The sequence below is a fragment of the Nomascus leucogenys genome, chromosome 2 (assembly GCF_006542625.1).
Source record: "Nomascus leucogenys isolate Asia chromosome 2, Asia_NLE_v1, whole genome shotgun sequence".
Classification (NCBI taxonomy): domain Eukaryota; kingdom Metazoa; phylum Chordata; class Mammalia; order Primates; family Hylobatidae; genus Nomascus; species Nomascus leucogenys.
Genome location: NC_044382.1, coordinates 75,867,576 through 75,887,765, shown reverse-complemented (window position 1 = coordinate 75,887,765; position 20,190 = coordinate 75,867,576). Strand labels below are relative to the sequence as shown.

General features: G+C 50.2%; 1 protein-coding gene across 1 annotated transcript; it reads left to right on the top strand.

The window, feature by feature from the left end:
• Positions 1-16,175: 16,175 nt before the first annotated feature.
• Positions 16,176-19,689, top strand: C2H16orf54 (chromosome 2 C16orf54 homolog). Its single transcript, XM_030798590.1, has 2 exons — positions 16,176-16,270; positions 17,231-19,689. The coding sequence occupies exon 2, from the start codon at positions 17,231-17,233 to the stop codon at positions 17,903-17,905; it is 675 nt and encodes a 224-aa protein (XP_030654450.1). The 5' UTR covers positions 16,176-16,270; the 3' UTR covers positions 17,906-19,689.
• The last annotated feature ends 501 nt before the right edge of the window (positions 19,690-20,190 follow it).

The window sequence follows — 20,190 nt, the reverse complement described above, 5'->3', positions numbered from 1 at the left end:
TTTTTTTGAGACAGGGTCTTGCTCTGTTGCCCAGGCTGGAGTATGCTGGTGTGATCATAGCTCCCTGCAGCCTCAAACTCCTGGGCTCAAGTGATGCTCCCACCTCAGCCTCCAAAGTAGCTTTGAATACAGGTGTGTGCCACCACATCTGGCTAATTTAAAACAATATTTTGGCTGGGCGCAGTGGTTCACGCCTGTAATCTCAGCACTTTGGGAGGCCGAGGCAGGTGGATCATGAGGTCAAGACATCAGGACCATCCTGGACAACATGGTGAAACCCCGTCTCTACTAAAAATACAAAAATTAGCTGGGCGTGGTGGGGGGGCCTATAATCCCAGCTACTTGGGAGGCTGAGGCAGGAGAATCACTTGAACCCAGGAGGCAGAGGTTGCAGTGAGCTGAGCTCGCGCCACTGTACTCCAGCCTGGGGACAGAGCGAGACTCCATTTCAAAAAAAAAGGCCAGGTGTGGTGGCTCACGCCTGTAATCCCAGCATGTTGGGAGGCCGAGGCGGGGGATCACGAGGTCAGGAGTTTGAGACCAGCCTGGCCAACATGGTGAAACCCTGTTTCTACTAAAAATACAAAAATTAGCTGGGCGTGGTGGCTTACACCTGTAATCCCAGCTACTCTGGAGGCCGAGGCAGGAGAATTGCTTAAACCCGGGAGGCAGAGGTTGCAGTGAGCCGAGATCATGCCACTGCACTCCAGCCTGGGCAAGCAAGACTCCATCTCGGGAAAAACAAACAAACAAACAAACAAAAAAAAAAATATATAGAGAGAGAGTAGAGATAGGGTCTTGCTACGTTGTCCAGGCTGGTCTTCAACTCCTGGGCTCAAGCAATCCTTCCATCTCAGCCTCCTGAGTAGGTGGGACTACAGGTACATGGCACCATGCCCAGCTAATATTCTTTCTCTGCCTGCATTTCTTTCTTTCTTTCTCTTTCTTTCTTTCTTTCTTTCTTTCTCTCTTTCTTTCTTTCTTTCTTTCTTTCTTTCTTTCTTTCTTCCTTCCTTCCTTCCTCTCTCGCTCGCTCACTCTCTCTCTTTCTCCTTTTGGGGTCTCATGTTGTTGCCCAGGCTGGAGTACAATGGCATGATTATAGCTCACTGTAGCCTCAAACTCCTGGGCTCAAGGGATCCTCCTAGCTCAGCCTCCTGAGTAGCTGGGACCGTAGGTGCACACCACCACACTCGGATAATTTAAAAAAAAAAAATTTTTTTTTTTAAAGATGGGGTCTCACTATGTTGCCCAGGCTGGTCTCAAACTCCTGGCCTCAAGTGATCTTCCCACCTCAGCCGCCCAAAGTGCTGGGATTACAGGTGTGAGCCACTGTGCCTGGCGTTGTTGTTGATCTTTGTTCCTTTACCTCCCTGAATACATACATTTTTTGCTATGGCATATGTATTCCCATTGCACTATTCCCAAATAAACATCATTTTCTTTTAAAGACCCTCTGTTATTAGGTAGATATACATGGTATATCTATATATAGAAATGGTACCTGAAAAGATCACTATTAGAAGGAATTGATTTTTTTTTTTTTTTTGAGACGGAGTCTAGCTCTGTTGCCCAGGCTGGAGTGCAGTGGTGTGATCTTGGCTCTCTGCAACCTCCATCTCCTGGGATCAAGCAATTCTCCTGCCTCAGACTCCTGAGTGGCTGGCATTACAGGCGCCTGCCACCATGTTCAGCTAATTTTTGCATTTTCAGTAGAGACGGGGTTTCACCACATTGGCCAGGCTGGTCTCAAACTCCTGACCTCAGGTGATCCGCCTGCCTCGGCCTCCCAAGAATCAATGATTCTTAGAACTGGCATGCAGCACTCACTGAAGGCTGTGAGCTCTCTGCTTCCACAACAGGCCTGTTCTGCCCTGCTGAGTCTTCTCTCAGGCTGAGCCTCCCTCTTTTTTTTTTTTTTTTAATTTTTTGACAGAGTTTCGCTCTTGTTGCCCAGGCTGGAGTGCAATGACGCAATCTTGGCTCACTGCAACCTCCGCCTCCCGGGTTCAAGCAATTCTCCTACCTCAGCGTCCCAAGAAGCTGGGATTACAGGCATGCGCCACCACACCATGCTAATTTTTTGTATTTAGTAGAGATGGGGTTTCACCATGTTGGTCAGGCTGATTTCGAACTCCTGACCTCAACTGATCCACCCACCTCGGCCTCCCAAAGTGCTGGGAACATGAAACCCGGCCACCTCCCTCTTTTTGATAGAAGCTCACAACTTTATTTGGGATCTGATTTGGATAAGGCTGCCTTAATAAAAGAATATACATCCCTCCTGGGATGATAAAAGATTTTTGTTTTTTTTGAGACAGAGTCTTGCTCTGTTGCCCAGGCCCAAATGCAGTGGTGTGATTGCAGCTCACTGCAGCCTTAAACTCCTAGGCTCAAGTGATCCTCCTGCCCCAGCCTCCCATGTAGCTGGGACTACAGGTGTGTGCCACCACATTCAGACAATACTTTTTATTATTTTTGTAGAGATGGGGTCTTGCTATGTTGCCCAGGCTGGTTTTGACCTCATGAGCAGAAACAATTATCCTGCCTTGGCCTCCCAAAATGTTGGAATTATAGGCATAAGCCATGCCACCCAACTGATAAATGACTTTCTGTCTTTTCTGATAAATCCTTTCTGATGTAAAGACAAGTGTCCTTTGGGTTGAGTACTCTGATCTATACAGAATTTACACTCTGGGTTGGGTGTGGTGGCTCACGCCTGTAATCCCAGCACTTTGGGAGGCCAAGGCAGCTGGATCACCTGATGCCGAGAGTTCAAGACCAGCCTGGCCAACATGGGGAAACCCTGTCTCTACTAAAAATTACAAAAATTAGCTGGACCTGATAGTGGGCGCCTGTAGTCCCAGCTACTTGGGAAGCTGAGGCAGGAGAATTGCTTGAACCTGGGAGGTGGAGGTTGCAGTGAGCCAAGATCATGCCACTGCACTCCAGCCTGGGTGACAGAACGAGACTCCCTCTCAAAAAAAAAAAAAACCTTATATTCTGTTTGTGAGGGATGTCTTCTAGTAAATTTATTTTTGCTTTGGTCTGCGTGCCCAGTTTGGATTAAAATTTTTGTGAACACTCTTATCTTGGTTTCTTTGGATTTGGTTTGACTCTTTTCTCTTGCTTATTTCTAAAAATCTCCCAAGAGCAAAAATAAACATTCCAACCAGTGGGTGCAGGATGGCTAACATAAGCCACTAGGGTGGTTCCTGCTGTCTAAAACACCAGACTAAACTGCTAATATCCCATAAATTACAGCATTTATAGCGTTGTCTTTGCTCTCAAGTGATGAATAAGAAATGGAATGGGGATGGCGTGGTGGCTCACACCTGTGATCCCAGCCCTTTGGGATGCAGAGGCAGGTGGATCATATGAGGCCAGGAGTTCGAGACCAGCCTGGCCAACATGGTGAAACGCCATCTCTACAAAAAAATACCAAAAAAAAAAAAAAAAATTTAGCTGGGCATGGTGGCTGGCACCTGTAATCCCAACTACTCAGGATGCTGAGGTAGAAGAATCACTTGAACCCTGGAGGCGGAGGTTGCAGTGAGCTGAGATCGCACCCTGCACTCCAGTCTGGGCAACAGAGCAAGACACTGTCTAAAAAAAAACAAAGATAAAGAAATGGAATGGGATTCTCAAACGTCAAGGCGTACCAGGATTTCTGGGTTTTGTTGTTGTTGTTGTTTTGGTTTTTCTTTTGAGACAGAATTTCACTCTTGTTGCCCAGGCTGGAGTGTAATGGTTCCACCTTGGCTCACCACAGTCTCCACCTCCCGGGTTCAAGTGATTCTCCTGCCTCAGCCTCCAGAGTAGCTGGGATAACAGGCATGCGCCACCACACCCGGCTAATTTTGTATTTTTGGTAGAGACAGGGCTTCGCCATGTTGGCCAGGCTGCTCTCGAACTCCTGATCTCAGGTGATCCACCCGCCTCGGCCTCCCAAAGTGCTGGGATTACAGGCTTAAGCCACCACACCTGACCAATGCAAGGATTTCTAGGACTCCAGCCAGCTACATGTTATGGCTCATTCTTGTGCACATTTTAAAACTGATGAGCAAAATTACATCAAGGAAAATTCAGAGCTCAAATGGTCATTATTCATAAAACCTGCAACTATAGAGTTAGCATGGAGAGCCTTCTAAGTTCTCTTTCTCTCTTTTTTTTTTTTTTTTTTTTTTTTTTTGCCTGCTTTGAATCTGCTAACTTTTCCCCTGGTGTTGAGATAATACTTACTGCTTATGGCATTCAAGTCAAGATTAAACAAAAGTCTTAAAGGGCTTTCAAATTACAACTCCATGGTAACCAACAACCTAGATAACTTTTTTTTTAAAGACAGTATCTTGCTGTGTTGCACAGGCTGGAGTGCAGTGGCATGATCGTAGCTCACTGTGACCTCAAACTCCTGGGCTACAGCAATCCTGCTGCCTCAGACTCCAGAGTAGCTAGTACTAACAGGTACACAATATTCAGACCAGTTGGCCTTTTTTTTTTTTTTGGAGAGAGTCTTGCTCTGCCACCAGGCTGTAGTGCAGTGGTGTGATCTCGGCTCACTGCAACCTCCACCTCCCTGGTTCAAGCGATTCTCATGTCTCAGCTTCTCGAGTAGCTGGGATTACAGGCACCTGCCACCACACCCAGATAATTTTTGTAGTTTTAGTAGAGACAGGGTTTCACCATGTTGGCCAGGATGGTCTCGATCTCCTGACCTCATGATCTGCCCACTTCGACCTCCCAAAGTGCTGGGATTACAGGCGTGACAGCTAGCCATGTTTTAAAAACATAAAATTAGGTTTGCCTAACAATTGCTTAGAGTGATTAAACACTTAATTGAAAAAGTAATAATCTAAAGAAAAAGGCTGGGTGTGGTGGCTCACACCTGTAATGCCAGCACTTTGCGAGGCCGAGGCAAGCAGATCACTTGAGGTCAGGAGTTGGAGACCAGCCTGCCCAACATGGCGAAACCCCGTCTCTACTAAAAATACAAAAATTAGCCAGGTGTGGTGGCACATGTCTATAGTCCCAGCTACTCAGGAGGCAGAGGTGAGAGAATTGCTTGAAACCAGGAGGTGGAGGTTGCAGTGAGCCGAGATCACGCCAGTGCACCCTGGCCTGGGCGACAGAGCAAGACTCCATATCAAAAAAAAAAAAAAAAAAGAAAAGAAAAGAAAAAAAGAAAGAAGAAAGAGAGAAAGCGAGAAAGGAAGAAAGAAAAATAACTAGACAAATGTTTATAAGGCCAGGCACGGTGGCTCACGCCTGTAATCCCAGCACTTTGGGAGGCTGAGGTGGGCAGATCACGAGGTCAAGAGTTCGAGACCAGCCTGGCCAATATGGTGAAACCCCATCTCTACTAAAAATATAAAAAATTAGCCAGGTGCAGTGGCACGTGCCTGTTGTCCCAGTTACTTGGGAGGCTGAAGCAGGAGAATCTCTTGAACCTGGGAGGTGGAGCTTGCAGCGAGCCGAGATCGCGCCACTGCACTCCACCCTGTGCAACAGAGCAAGACTCCGTATCAAAAAAAATAAATAAAATAAAACACCAAAAAAAAAGTTTATAAAAGTTAGACTCTCTTAGATCAAAGAAGTTGAAACCTGGAGCTCAGAGCAATAATGTAAGGTATCTCTGTCCAGCATAAAAATGTTGCTTTTTCTGCCACACAGAGGCCAAAAGGCAAAAGCATAAACAAAATAAAACAAAACACCTGCTAAAATTCTTTCCTGCCCACATTTGCTAATCAACCCAGATCAGCAAACAAAACATAGATGTGTTACTAGTTCCAGGGCACTTAGATATTTTTTGTATTTCTTATACAATTTAGCCAATCCTGGCTAAAATGTAAACAATTGAAAATTTAACCCTAAACTCATTTGAAACTGATAAAAAAAAGTTTTTTGAGACAGTCTCACTCTCATGCCCAGGCTGGAGTGCACTGGCACAAACACAGCTCAACCTCCTGAGCTCAAGCAATTTTCCTGCCTCAGCCTCCCCAGTTGAATCCTGAGCTGGGACTGCAGGCATGCACCACTATGCCCAGGTAATTTTCTCATTTTTTGTACAGATGAGGTCTCACTTTGTTGCCCAGTCTGGTCTTGAGCTCATGGGTTCAAGCAATCCTCCCACACCAGCCTCCCAAAGTGCTGGGTTTATAGGCACCAGCCACCTCACTCAGCCAAAACTGAAAAAAATTTTTTTTCTTTTTTTTTTTTTCAGGCTGGAGTGCAGTGGCGTGATCTCAGCTCACTGCAATCTCCGTCTCCTGGGTTCAAGCAATTCTGCCTCAGCCTCCCGAGTAGCTGGGATTACAGGCACATGTGGGCCACCACGCTTGGCTAATTTTTTGTATTTTTTTAGTAGAGATGGAGTTTCATCATGTTACCCAGGATGGCCTCAATCTCCTGACCTCGTGATCCACCCACCTTGGCCTCCCAAAGTGCTGGGATTACAGGCGTGAGCCACCGCGCCCGGCCGTAAATCTTTAATCTTTAATAAATAAGCTGGTTTTAAAACTATTGGTAAAATAGGCTGGGCTCAGTGGCTCACACCTGTAATCCCAGCACTTTGGAAGGGTGAGGTGGGTGGATCACCTGAGGTCAGGAGTTTGAGATCAGCCTGGCCAACATGAGGAAACCCTGTCTCTACTAAAAATACAAAAAACATAGCCGGGTATGGAGGCAAGTGGCTGTAATCCCAGCTAGTTGGGAGGCTGAGGCAGGAGAATTGTTTGAACCCGGGACGCAGAGGTTGCAGTGAGCTGAGATCGTGCCACTGCACTCCAGCTGGTGTGACTGAGGAAAACTCTCTCTCAAAAAAAAAAAAAAAAAAAAAGAAATAAAGAAAAAGAAAAGAAAAAAAGTTTTGGTAAAATAAAAATAGAAATGTCTTCAGAATTGTCAGCATACATTTTTGCTTGGGTTTACTGGCCAGACAGTTTTATATTTATCTCTACTAGATGTTTTAAGGTGTCAGAGTCTGACACAAGGGTTATAGGACTATAAATCCTTCCTTTCTTCCTTCCTTCCTTCCCTCCCTCCCTCCTTCCTTCCTTCCTTCCTTTTTTCTTTCTTTCTCTCCTTCCCTCTGTGGCCCAGGCTTCAGTATAGTCGGCTCACTGCAGACTCCGTGCCTCCGGCTCCCGTGATTCTCCTGCCCCTGCCTGCAGGCTGCCTGGGATTGCTGACGCGCGCCACCCCTGCCTGCTTTTTCTCCTTTGACTGGAGGCGTGGTTTCACCATGTTGGCCAGGCTGGTCTCCAGCTCCTGACCTCGAGTGGTCTGCCTGCCTCGGCCTCCCGAGGTGCTGGGACTGCAGACGGAGTCTCGCTCACTTGGTGCTCGGTGTTGCCCAGGCTGGAGTGCAGTGGCGTGGTCTTGGCTCGCTGCAGCCTCTGCTTCCCAGCCGCCTGCCTTGGCTTCCCAGGGTGCTGGGATTGCAGCCTCTGCCCGGCCGCCCCGTCTGGGAGGTGAGGAGTGCCTCTGCCCAGCCACCACCCCGTCTAGGAAGTGAGGAGCGTCTCTGCCTGGCCGCCCATTGTCTGGGATGTGAGGAGCACTGCTGCCCGGCCACCCATCGTCTGGGATGTGAGGAACGCCTCTGCCCTGCCGCCACCCCGTCTAGGAAGTGAGGAGCGCCTCTGCCCGGCCGCCCCGTCTGGGAAGTGAGGAGCGCCTCTGCCAGGCCACCCCGTCTGGGAAGAAGTGAGGAGCGCCTCTGCCCGGTCGCCCCATCTGGGAAGGAGTGAGGAGCGCCTCTGCCCGGCCGTCCCATCTGGGAAGTGAGGAGCGCCTCTGCCCGGCCGCCCCGTCTGGGAAGAAGTGAGGAGCGCTTCTGCCTGGCCACCCCATCTGGGATGTGAGGAGCGCCTCTGCCCAGCCGCCCCGTCTGGGATGTGAGGAGCGCCTCTGCCTGGCCGCCCCCATCTGGGAAGAAGTGAGGAGCGCCTCTGCCCGGCTGCCCCATCTGGGATGTGAGGAGCGCCTCTGCCCAGCCGCCCCGTCTGGGAAGAAGTGAGGAGCGCCTCTGGCCAGCCGCCCCATCTGGGATGTGGGGAGCGGTCTACCCTGGAGTCATACTCTAATTTTTTCTATTTTCCTCCCTTTCTGATCCTTTATCCCACTTGCTTTTTCTTCCTCTTCCTTCTCCTTCTTTGTCAAATAGAGGATTGAGTTATTATCATTGATCCATACAAAGTCCCTCTCTCATTTATTTTCTTTAATTCCCACCCCCCATTTCTATTCCCCATCTTCCCATGTGCAACCTTCCTAATATATTTGATATGCATCTTTTTGTTTGTATGTATTTTTAGAAAATGTTTATTGTTTTGTGTGCCAAAAAAATTAATAATAAAAAAAGAAAAAAAAAGACTATAAATCCAGTTTTAAACAGAATGATCTGTGTTTGTATAATTTTTTGTCGTTGTTAGAGACAGGGTCTTGCTCTGCTGTCCAGGTAGCATGATATAACTCATTGTAACCTCGAACTCCTGGGCTCAAGTGAGTTGCCTCCAGCCTCTTGAGTAGCTAGGACTACAGGCACATGGAACCATGCCCAGCTAATTTTTTTTTTTTGGTAGAGGTGGAGTCTCACTGTGTTGCCCAGGCTGGTCTTGAACTACTATCTTCAAGCAAGCCTCCTGCCTCCCAAAGTGTTTAGATTAGGCTAGGTATGGTAGCTTATGCCTATAATCCTAGAACTTCAGGACACCGAGGTGGGAGGTCTGCTCCAGGCCAGGAGTTTGAGACCAGCCTGGGGAACATAGTGAGACCCCATCTCTATTTAAATTAAAATGGCGGGGCGCGGTGGCTCACACCTGTAATCCCAGCACTTTGGGAGGCCAAGGCGGGCAGATCACCTGAGGTCAGGAGTTGGAAAGCAGCCTGACCAACATGGCAAAACTCCATCTCTACCAAAAATACAAAAATTAGCTGGGCATGGTGGTGGGCACCTGTAATCCCAGCTACTCGGGAGGCTGAAGCAGGAGAATCACTTGGACCTGGAAGGCAGAGGTTGTAGTGAACCGAGACCATGCCATTGCACTCCAGCCTGGGCAACAGAGCAAGACTCCATCTCAAAAAAAAAAAAAATTAGCCAGGCGTGGTGGTGTGCACCTGTAATCCCAGCTACTCAGGAGGCTGAGGCAGGAGAATCATTTGAACCCAGGAGGCGGAGATTGCAGTGAGCTGAGATCAAGCCACTGCCCTCCAGCCTGGGTGACAGAGTGAGACTCTGTCCAAAAACAAATTTTTTAAAATTAATAAAAAGAAAAAGTGACACAGGGCGTGGTGGCTCACACCTGTAATCCCAGCACTTTGGGAGCTGAGGCGGGTGGATCACCAGGTCAGGAGTTTGAGACCAACATAGTGAAACCCCATCTCTACTAAAAATACAAAAATTAGCCAGGCGTGGTGGCACATGCCTGTAATCCTAGCTACTCAGGAGGTTGAGGCAGGAGAATTGCTTGAACCTGGGAGGCGCAGGTTGCAGTGAGCTGAGATCATGCCACTGCACTCCAGCCTGGGTGACAGAGTGAGACTCTGTCTCAAAAAAAAAAAAAGAAAAAAGTAAAAGTGTTGCCAGGCACGGTGGCTCACACCTGTAATACTAGCACTTTGAAAGGCTGAGGCGGATAGATCATGAGGTCAGGAGTTTGAGACCAGCCTAGCCAACATGGTGAAACTCCATCTAAAGATTAAAAAAAATAATAATAATAGCCGGGCGTGGTGGTGCATGCCTGTAATCCCAGCCACTTGGGAGGCTGATGCAGGAGAATCACTTGAACCTGGGAGGCGGAGGTTGCAGTGAGCTGAGATCGTGCCATTGCCCTCCAGCCTGGGCAACAGGGCGAGACTCCATCTCATAAAAAAAAGAAAAAAGAAAGAGAAAAAGTGTGATTATTATGATTACAGATCTGAGCCACCACGCCCAGCCTGTGTAATTTTTGATAAGTAACACTAATTTAATATTTTTCATTTAGTAAAAACATCTGTATCAGCCTGGCATGGTGGCTCAGTAATCCCAGCACTTTGGGAGGCCAACGTGGGTGGATCACCTGAGGTCAGGAGTTCGAGACCAGCCTGGACAACATAGTGAAACCCCGTCTCTACTAAAAATACAAAAATTAGCCGGGTGTTGTGGTGGGCGCCTGTAGTCCCAGCTACTCAGGAGGCTGAGGCAGGAGAATCGCTTGAACCCGGAGGCGGAGGTTGCAGTGAGCTGAGACTACACTACTGCACTCCAGCCTAGGAGACAGAGTGAGATTCCACCTCAAAAAAAAAAAAAAAAAAATTTGTATCTCCTGAGTTATCAAGAAATTACTCATATGTTTAAGCTTCTTACTTAGGTGAATACCTGATTGTCACAGGCTATAAAAATGATTAACAGGGAAGTAACTTGAAATAATGACTATCCTTGCCTAATATCTCAGTTTTCATAAATAATCTAGGGAAACTGTTAAAAATAAAGTATGTAATGGATAATTTATTATAAATAAATTTTTCATGTAATTTTAAATCTTCTATTATGTTCTATGAAATTAACTATTATTCATTAGATGTGTGTATTATTTCCAAGTAAGAAGTAACTGAAACAAATTGCTGAACATAAATGTTTTTGGCTGGCTTCTTAAATTTTATAGAATGATTAAATATACTTGGTCTTTTTTGTTGTTGAGACAGTGTCTTGCTTTGTTTCCCAGGCTGGAGTGTAGTGGTACACTCATAGCTCACTGCAGCCTTGAACTCCTGAGCTCAACTGATCCTCCCCTCTCAGCCTCCCAAGTAGCTGAGACTACAAGCACATGCCATCATGCCTGGCTAACTTTTTGATTTTTTGTAGAAATGGGAGTCTTGCTATGTTACCCAGGCTGGTCTCAAACTCTTGCCCTCAAGCAATCCTCCTGCTTCAGCCTCCCAAAATTGTGGGATTACAAACATGAGCCACCTTACCTGGCCTTAAACTTTTTTTTTTTTTTGAGACAGAGTCTCGCTCTGTTGCCCAGGCTGGAGTACAGTGGCATGATCACGGCTTACTGCAACCTCTGCCTCCTGGGTTCAAGTGATTCTCCTGCCTCAGCCTCCTGAGTAGCTGGGATTACAGGCGTGTGTCACCACGCCTGGCTAATTTTTTTTTTTTCCCCAGACGGAGTCTTGCCCTGTCACCCAGGCTGGAGTGCAGTGGCATGATCCCAGCTCACTACAACCTCCACCTGCCGGGTTCAAGCTATTCTCCTGCCTCAGCCTCTCAAGTAGCTGGGACTACAGGCACCCGCCACCAAACCCAGCTAATTTTTGTATTTCTAGTAGAAACAGGGTTTCACCATGTTGGCCAGCTTGGTGTCGAACTCCTGACCTCATGATCCGTCCGCTTTGGCCTCCCAAAGTGCTGGAATTACAGGCGTGAGTCACCTTGCCCGGCCTTTTTTTGTATTTTTACTAGAGACAGGGTTTCGCCATGTTGGTCAGGCTGGCCTCAAACTCCTGACCTCAGGTGATCCACCTGTCTTGGCCTCCCAAAGTGCTGGGATTACAGGCATTAACCATTGTGTAGGGCCTAAACTTTTAAGTGATAAAAGAATCAAAACAGCCACTGATATCTTAGTAAGAAAAAACCATGTCTGATCTTTCCAGTTTTTAATAATGGTAACTCTTCTAAAAGTTTGTTTAAAAAGAAAGATTAATTAAAAGAGAACATACAAGTTTTCAGGTTTTGTATATTTTGATTTTTTTTACAATAAATCATTGTTTGATCATAGGGAAATACACATAACTGCCAGGCACGGTGGTGCACACCTGTAATCCCAGCTACTTGGATGGCCGAAGCAGAAGAAGCTTGCACCTGGGAGGCGGAGGTTGCAGTGAGCCAAGATTGCGTCACCGCACTCCAGCCTGGGCAACAGAGACAGACTCCGTCTCAAAAGAAAAAAAGAAATACATAACATAAAATAACATCAAAGTTACTATCATTTTTCTATATTGACCTCTAGAACAGCCAGAAAGAACATCTTAGTTATTTTTAAGCGTGTTGTTCACTGGCATTAAGTTCACGTTTGATTTTAAGGCTTGTAATCTGGTAAAATTCTAGCCTCCTCAGGTTTCTGCGAGTGTCCTGAGCCTTAGCTTCCCCATGTAACTGCCGAAGGGGTTCACCTTGCCCACTGCCTACACATAGCTGATTCATCAAGACAGCTGAATTGCAATAGAGAAAGAGTAATTCACACAGAGCCGGCTGTGCAGGAGACCGGAGGTTTTTTTTTTTTTTTTTTTCTTTGACAGTTTTGCTCTTTTTGCCCAGGCTGGAGTGCAATGGTGCCACCTTGGCTCACTGCAACCTCCGCCTCCAGGCTTTAAGTGATTCTCCTGCCTCAGCCTCCTGAGTAGCTGGGATTACAGGCACGTGCCACCACACCTGGCTAATTTTGTATTTTTAGTAGAGACGGTGTTTTCTCCATGTTGGTGAGGCTGGTCTCAAACTCCCAACCTCAGGTGATCCACCCGCCTTGGCCTCCCAAATTGCTGGGATTACAGGTGTGAGCCACTGTGCCCAGCCAGGAGTTTTATTATTACTCAAATCAGTCTCCCTGAGCATTCAGGAAACAGAGGTTTTTTTTTTTTTTTTTGAGATGGAGTCTTGCTCTGTCACTCAGGCTCGAGTGCAGTGGTGCAATCTCGGCTCACTGCAAGCTCCGCCTCCCGGGTTCATGCCATTCTCCTGCCTCAGCCTCCCGAGTAGCTGGGACTAGCTGGGACTACAGGCGTCCACCAACACGCGTAATAAATTTTTTGTATTTTTAGTAGAGACGCGGTTTCACCATGTTAGCCAGGATGGTCTCGATCTCCTTGTGTCCAGAATTTGTGGGTTCTTCGTCTCACTGACTTCAAGAATGAAGCTGCAGACCCTCACGTGAGTGTTACAGTTCTTAAAGGTGGCATGTCCGGAATTTGTTCCTTCTGATGTTTGGACGTGTTCGGAGTTTCTTCCTTCTGGTGGGTTCATGGTCTCGCTGGCCTCAGGCGTGAAGCTGCAGACCTTCATGGTGTTACAGCTCACAAAGGCAGTGCAGACCCAGAGTGATGAGCAGCAAGATTTACTGCAAAGATCAAAAGAACAAAGCTTCCAGTGGGGAAGGGTAGCCGGAGTTGCCACTGCTGGCTCTGGCAGCCTGCTTTTATTGCCTTATTTGGCCCCACCCACATCCTGCTGATTGGTCCATTTTACAGAGAGCCGACTGGTCTGTTTTATAGAGAGCTGATTGGTCCATTTTGACAGGGTGCTGATTGGTGTGTTTACAAACCTTGAGCTAGACACAGAGTGCTGATTGGTGTATTTACAATCCCTTAGCTAGGCATAAAGGTTCTCTAAGTGCCGGCTAGACTCAAGAGCCCAGCTGACTTCACCTAGTGGATCCCACACCTGGGCTGCAGGCGGAGCTGCCCACCAGTCCTGTGCCTGCACTCCTCAGCCCTTGGGCAGTTGATGGGACCAGGCGCCGCAGAGCAGGGGGGCAGTGCAGGAGCCCACCACACAGGGAGGCTCGGGCATATCGGGCTGCAGGTCTCGAGCCCTGCCGCTCGGGGAGGCAGCTGAGGCCCGGCGAGAATTCGAGCGCACCTGCCGGCCAGCACTGCTGGGGGACCGGGTGCACCCTCAGCAGCTGCTGGCCCAGGTGCTAAGCCCCTCACTGCCTGGGGCCAGTGGCGCCAGCTGGCCTCTCCGAGTGCAGGGCCCACCGAGCCCAGGCCTACCCAGAACTCACGCTGGCCCGTGAGCACCACGCGCAGCCCCAGTTTCCGCCTGCGCCTCTCCCTCCACATCTCAGGCAAGCAGAGGGAGAGGGCTCCGGCCTCGGCCAGCCCAGAGAGGGGCTCCCACAGTGCAGCGGCAGGCTGAAGGGCTCCTCAAGCATGGTAAGAGTCGGTGCCAAGGCAAGGAGGCACCCAGAGTGAGCGAGGGCTGCCAGCACACTGTCAACTCTCATCCTGACCTTGTGATCTGCCAGTCTGGTCCTCCCAAAGTGCTGGGATCTGGGAGTGCAGATTGGTCAGAGATGAAATCATCGGGAGTCAGAGCTATCTTCTTGCAGCGTCAGTTCTGGGTGGGGGTCACAAGATCAGATGAGCCAGTTTATTGATCTGGGTGGTGCCAGCTGATCCATCAAGTGCAGGGTCTGCAAAATATCTCAAGCACTGATCTTAGGAGCAGTTTAGGGAGGGTCAGAATCTTGTAGCCTCCAGCTGCATGACTCCTAAACCATAATTTCTAATCCTATGGCTAATGTTAGTCTAGTCCCCAGGCAAGAAGGTCTGCTTTGGGAAAGGGCTGTTACTGTCTTTGTTTAAACTATAAACTACAAACTAAGTTTCTCCCAAAGTTAGTTCAGCCTACACCCAGGAATAAACAAAGACAGCTTGGAGATTAGAAGCAAGGTGGAGTCAGTTAAGTTAGATCTCTTTCACTGTCTCAGTCCTAATTTTGCAAAGGTGGTGTCCCCCGGACTCTCCATCTCCACCTCCTCCCACCAGGGCTCAAAACCACCAGGACGGGGCAGTCTGACTGAGACTGTCTTTTCATTCATTTATTTATTTTATTTATTTAGAGACAGAGTCTCGCTCTGTTGCCCAGGCTGGAGTGGAATGGCACGATCTCAGCTCCACTGCACCGGATTCAAGTGATTCTCCTGCCTCAGCCTCCTGAGTAGCTGGGATTACAGGCGTGCAGCACCACGCCCGGCTAATTTTTGTATTTTTAGTAGAGACGGGGTTTTGCCATGTTGGCCAGGCTTGTCTCAAACTCCTGACCTGTGGTGATCCCCCCACCTCAGTCTCCCAAAGTGCTGGGATTACAGGCATGAGCCACCTCGCCCAGCCCAGGGATTTCTATCTATTCTTCCACCACCCTGGCCGCTACATGCTTGCCCACACATACATTGGTCTTGTGACTTTGGTCATGTCATCTCCTTTCTTTAGGTCTTACTCTTGTCATCTGTTGATGAGTCAAACTAGAGAATCTCAGAAAGTCTCCTGGACTCCAGAGCCTGATGACATCTCGTCACACTCTGTTCCAGGCTCCTCCCACCCTCAGCAGCAGGAAAGAGGGACAGACATGAGGATGGTCAGGGTTTTGGAAACAGGCCCACGCCTGTTTTTATACCCTGGACTCCTCTCAGAGGCTTGACATTTTTGTTACCCAAGCCTCACCTCACTGATATTTTCCAACCAAAATGGGGGCTAAGTGGTCTGAAGAGAGAGAGACTTACATTAATTAAAAGTATGAGGCAGGGGCCAGTGTGGTAGCTCACACCCATAATCCCAGCACTTTGGGAGGCTGAGGCAGGAGGATCTCTTGAGGCCAGGAGCTTGAGACCAGCCTGGGCAACATAGCAAGAGCCTATCTCTACCAGAAAAAAAAAAAAAAGTGTGAAGCAAGCTGTCCAAGCAGGGGGTGCCTGTGGGGGCTGGATGGCAGGAGCAGATCTGGGGAGGCACCACGGATAAGACAAGGCAGGATGGGGTGGGGCATCCTCCCAGGAGGAACAGGGGGAGGCACCATGGTTCTCTGGGAATGTACGGGCTAAAGTCCCAGTGTCCTATTTCTTTTTCTTTTCTTTTCTTTTCGTTTTTTTTTTTTAAAGACAGGGTCTCACTCTGTTGCCCAGGCTCCAGTGCGGTGGCACGATCTCAGCTCACTGCAACCTCCGAGTCCCAGGTTCAAGCGATTCTCCCTGCCTCAGCCTCCCAAGCAGCTGAGATTACAAGTGCCCGTCACCATGCCCAGCTGATTTTTGTATTTTTCAGTAGAAATGGGGTTTCGCCACGTTGGCAGGCTGGTCTCGAACTCCTGACCTCAGGTGACCTGCACACCTTGACCTCCCAAAATGCTGGGATTACAGGGGTGAGCCACTGTGCCTGACCCTTGCGTCCTCTTTCTCAGCTTTTGGGTGAATGTTCTGGGGCCCAGGGCCTGGCTATGGGGTGACACTAAGTTCAACAGAGCCATTGCCCGTTCCAGCCCCACCTTACCCCAGGAAAAGCCTCCTCACCGCAGTGACCACATCCCCTTGGGTTGCTTTGGAAACAAACACTCCCCGGGGGCAGGCGAGTTGGGGCACAGTTGCCCAGCAACAGGCGGTGCCTTCCCTTCCGCCCTCATCTGAGGCCGGGCCTCTACGTCTGAAAGGCGGACCGCCCTGCACCCTCCAACCTGCACCTCTTAGTCTGGCACCAGGAAGAGTGGCTCTAGGAGGGAGAGGAGCCCAGGGACTGACCCAAGGTGAGTTGAGGGGTGCAGGAGGCCCCTGCAGATGGAGGATGTGGGGGACAGAGAGGTGTGCAGGGACAAACAAGAGAGATAGAGACAGGCCAGAGCCTGGGCAAAGCTGGGGAGCCTGGGAGGGGTGCAGAGGTGCCTCCAGAGGCCTGGCCCGGCCCGGCCCGGCAGCAGATTCTACGGAGCCTATGAGAGCAAGATCAAGTCCGAGGAGAATGGTGAGGGGCGAAGGAGCCTCAAGGGGCCAGTGGAGGTGCTGGCGGGAGGCGGTGGGGGAGACACACGCAAGGGAGCCAGTGGGAGGGGAGGTTCTCATTTCTTCACCCACCACTTCCTCTCTAGGTCTGAGCAAGACTTGAGGGGGCCGAGTGGGGAGGAAAGAAGCCTTGAGACCTTTCTTTTCTGAGGCACCCTGGGGTCCGGGAGGGAAATGGGGCTTCTGGAAAGGCCTGGAGAGCCGGGCAGGAGGGCCTGGCTGTGCACCGAGGTAGGCTGCCTGTCCTCCCACCCCACCTGGCTCACGCTTACCCTTTCTGGTTCCCCTTGCTTCTCTGTCTCTCCAGAATGTTCTTTTTCTTTTATGAGAAAGGGTCTTGCTCTGTTGTCCAGGCTGGAGGACAGTGGCGCAATCGGGGCTCACTGCAGCCTTGAACTCCTTGGGCTCAAGTAATCCTCCCACCTCAGCTTCCTGTGTAGCTGGGATTACAGGTGTGAGCCACCATGCCCAGCTAGTTTTTAAGTTATTTATAGAGATGAGGTTTCACTGTGTGTCCAGGCTGGTCTTGAACTCCTGGGCTCAAGCGATCCTCCCGCCTCAACCTCTCAAAGTGCTGGGATTCCAGGCATGAGCCCCCGTGCCCAGCCCCCCTCCCAGGCTTTCCTGGACACCTGCTGCCTCTCTCTCATCTTGGTTGTGCCCCCTCTGCCTCATTTACTTCCTCTTCTCACCCCTGTGTCTCTCAGATGCCGTTGACTCCAGAGCCGCCCTCTGGGCGCGTGGAGGGGTCCCCCGCATGGGAGGCAGCCCCATGGCCCTCACTGCCCTGTGGGCCCTGCATCCCCATCATGCTGGTCCTGGCCACCCTGGCTGCGCTTTTCATCCTCACCACCGCTGTGTTGGCTGAACGCCTGTTCCGCCACGGTCTCCACCCAGACCCCAGCCACCGTGCACCCACCCTGGTGTGGCGCCCAGGAGGAGAGCTGTGGATTGAGCCCATGGGCACCCCCCGAGAGCGCTCTGAGGACTGGTACGGCTCTGCGGTCCCCCTGCTGACAGACCGGGCCCCTGAGCCTCCCACCCAGGTGGGCGCTTTGGAGGCCCGAGCAACCGCCCCACCTGCCCCCTCAGCCCCAAATTCTGCTCCCAGCTCCTTGGGCCCCCAGCCCCTACCAGAGGTCCCAGCCCGGAGCACCTTCTGGGGGCCCCAGCCCTGGGAGGGGAGGCCCCCCACCACAGGCCTGGTGAGCTGGGCTGAACCCGAGCAGAGGCCAGAGGCCAGCGTCCAGTTTGGGAGCCCCCAGGCCAGGAGGCAGCGGCCAGGGAGCCCGGATCCCGAGTGGGGCCTCCAGCCACGGGTCACCTTGGAGCAGATCTCAGCTTTCTGGAAGCGCGAAGGCCGGACCAGTGTGGGGTTCTGAATCCCCAGGGTTCCCCAGAGACCCCCGAGGAAGGCCTTGCCTCAGTGGGACCGGGGACCCCAGGATCCAGCATTAGGATTGAGACTGCCCCAGGGAAGCTGCCCTTCCCAGGCCCCTTCCACCTGGAGTCCCCCTGCCTGGGTCTGGGTGGTAGCCAGGCTGTGTGGACTAGGGGAAGCCCAGCAGTGCCTCTGCTCAGCTACCTAGGTTGTGGCTCAGAGACCTGGGGGTGGAGCCAACGCCAGGCCAGAAGCCTTCAAGATCGCATCCCGATGAAGAACCCAAGGTACCAGATAGTCAGGAAATGGCATCGACCAGCCACTTCCACCTTCTTTCAGTGTTTACCAAAGCCGCCAATACCAAAGAGAAAGGGTCCCGCGGTGCTGAACAGCCTCGGTGTGGCGGTGACAGCTGGCAGGAGATGACAGGAATCCAGTTTCCCAGAGCCACAAATCCTGTTCTCCTTGGCCACTCACCCACTGTGAGGTCCTCTAGGAAAATACACAAAGAGAGGACCAGACCAGGCAGAGGAGCATTTTGTTTCAAATGAATTGCGGCTTTGACCCCCAAACTGCAAGGAGGAACTTGCTGGGCCAAGCTGGAGCGGCGCTGTCTTGCTGGAGTGGGGACCTGGAGTCAGAGAAAACCCACAGGCTCCTCTGCCCATTCTCCTCCATCTGCACACATCTCGGCCTTGGACCCTCACCACTCCATGGTGAGGAAGGCCATGGCCAGGGAGAACTGAGTTTCATCCAATGTGGAGAGGAGCGTTGTCTCAGAGCAGGGCAGCTCCCAAACTATGCCCTGTGATCATCGTCCCTTCCAGCTTGCTGGAGTGTCCAGAGAGACAGATTTGCCACAAGCTAGGCTTACTTATAATGCTCCACCCCACAGAAATGGGACCCCAAGTACCCGATCTCCCCTTTAGGAGAGGCAGGTGGGTGAGCAGCAGATGTACTTTCCATTTCCCTGGGGGTCTAATTTTTCAAACTTTTTTTTTTTTTTTTTTTTTTGAGACAGAATCTCAACTCTGTCACCCAGGCTGGAGTGCAGTGGCACAATCTCAACTCCTAGGCTCAAGCGATCCTCCCACCTCAACCTCTAGAATAGCTGGGACTACAGGTGCATACCACCACGCCCAGCTAATTTTTGTATTTTTTTGTAGAGACAGGGTCTCACCATACTGCCTGGGCAGGTTTCCAACTCCTGGGCTCAAGTGATCCAGCAGCCTTAGCCTCCCAAAATGCTAGGATTACAGGCATGAGCACTGCACCTCGCCACTTTTTTTTTTGTTTTGAAACAGGGTCTCACTCTGTTGCCCAGGCTGGAGTACAGTGGCACAACCTCAGCTCACTGCAGCCTTGAACTCCTGGGCTTAAGTGATCCTCCCACCTCAGTCTCCCCAGTAGGTGTAACTACAGGCATGTACCACCACACCTGGCTTTTTTGTTTTTTTTAGAGACAGGGTCTTGCTATGTTGCCCAGGCTGGTCTTGAATTCCTGGGCTCAAGAGAGCCACTCATCCCCACCTCCCAGAGTGTTGGGATTACAGCCATGAGCCACCATGCCCGGCCAAACTTCAGCCTTGAATATTAGTAATTTTGCCATATTAGTTTACCACCTGTACTATTATCTGCTTTATATTTTTCTTTAAATTGGCTCATTGTTCACTTAATAAAATTATTGCAACAGGAATCTTTTGTATCACTTCTGTAAATGGAAAACCAGTCTCATTTGCCATCAATAGAAGGTAAAACATGAAAATAAATACAATGTAAACAAAATTGTTAAGATCTAAATTCTGTTCCCTGTTGGAAGCATTGACCTAAAACTCTGCTCTTTGTTTTTTTTTGTTTTTTTTTTTTGAGACGGAGTCTCGCTCTGTCACCCAGGCTGGAGTGCAGTGGCGCAATCTCGGCTCACTGCAAGCTCCGCCTCCTGGGTTCACGCCATTCTCCTGCCTCAGCCTCTCCGAGTAGCTGGGACTACAGGCGCCCGCCACCACGCCCGGCTAATTTTTTTTGTATTTTTAGTAGAGACGGGGTTTCACCGTGGTCTCGATCTCCTGACCTCGTGATCCGCCCGCCTCGGCCTCCCAAAGTGCTGGGATTACAAGCGTGAGCCACCGCGCCCGGCCTGCTCTTTGTTTTTGTTGTTGTTTTTGAGACGGAGTCTCACTCTTGTTGCCCAGGCTGCAGTGCGATGGCCCGATCTCTGCTCACTGCAACCTCCGCCTCCCAGGTTCAAGCGATTCTCCTGCCTCAGCTTCCCGAGTAGCTGGGATT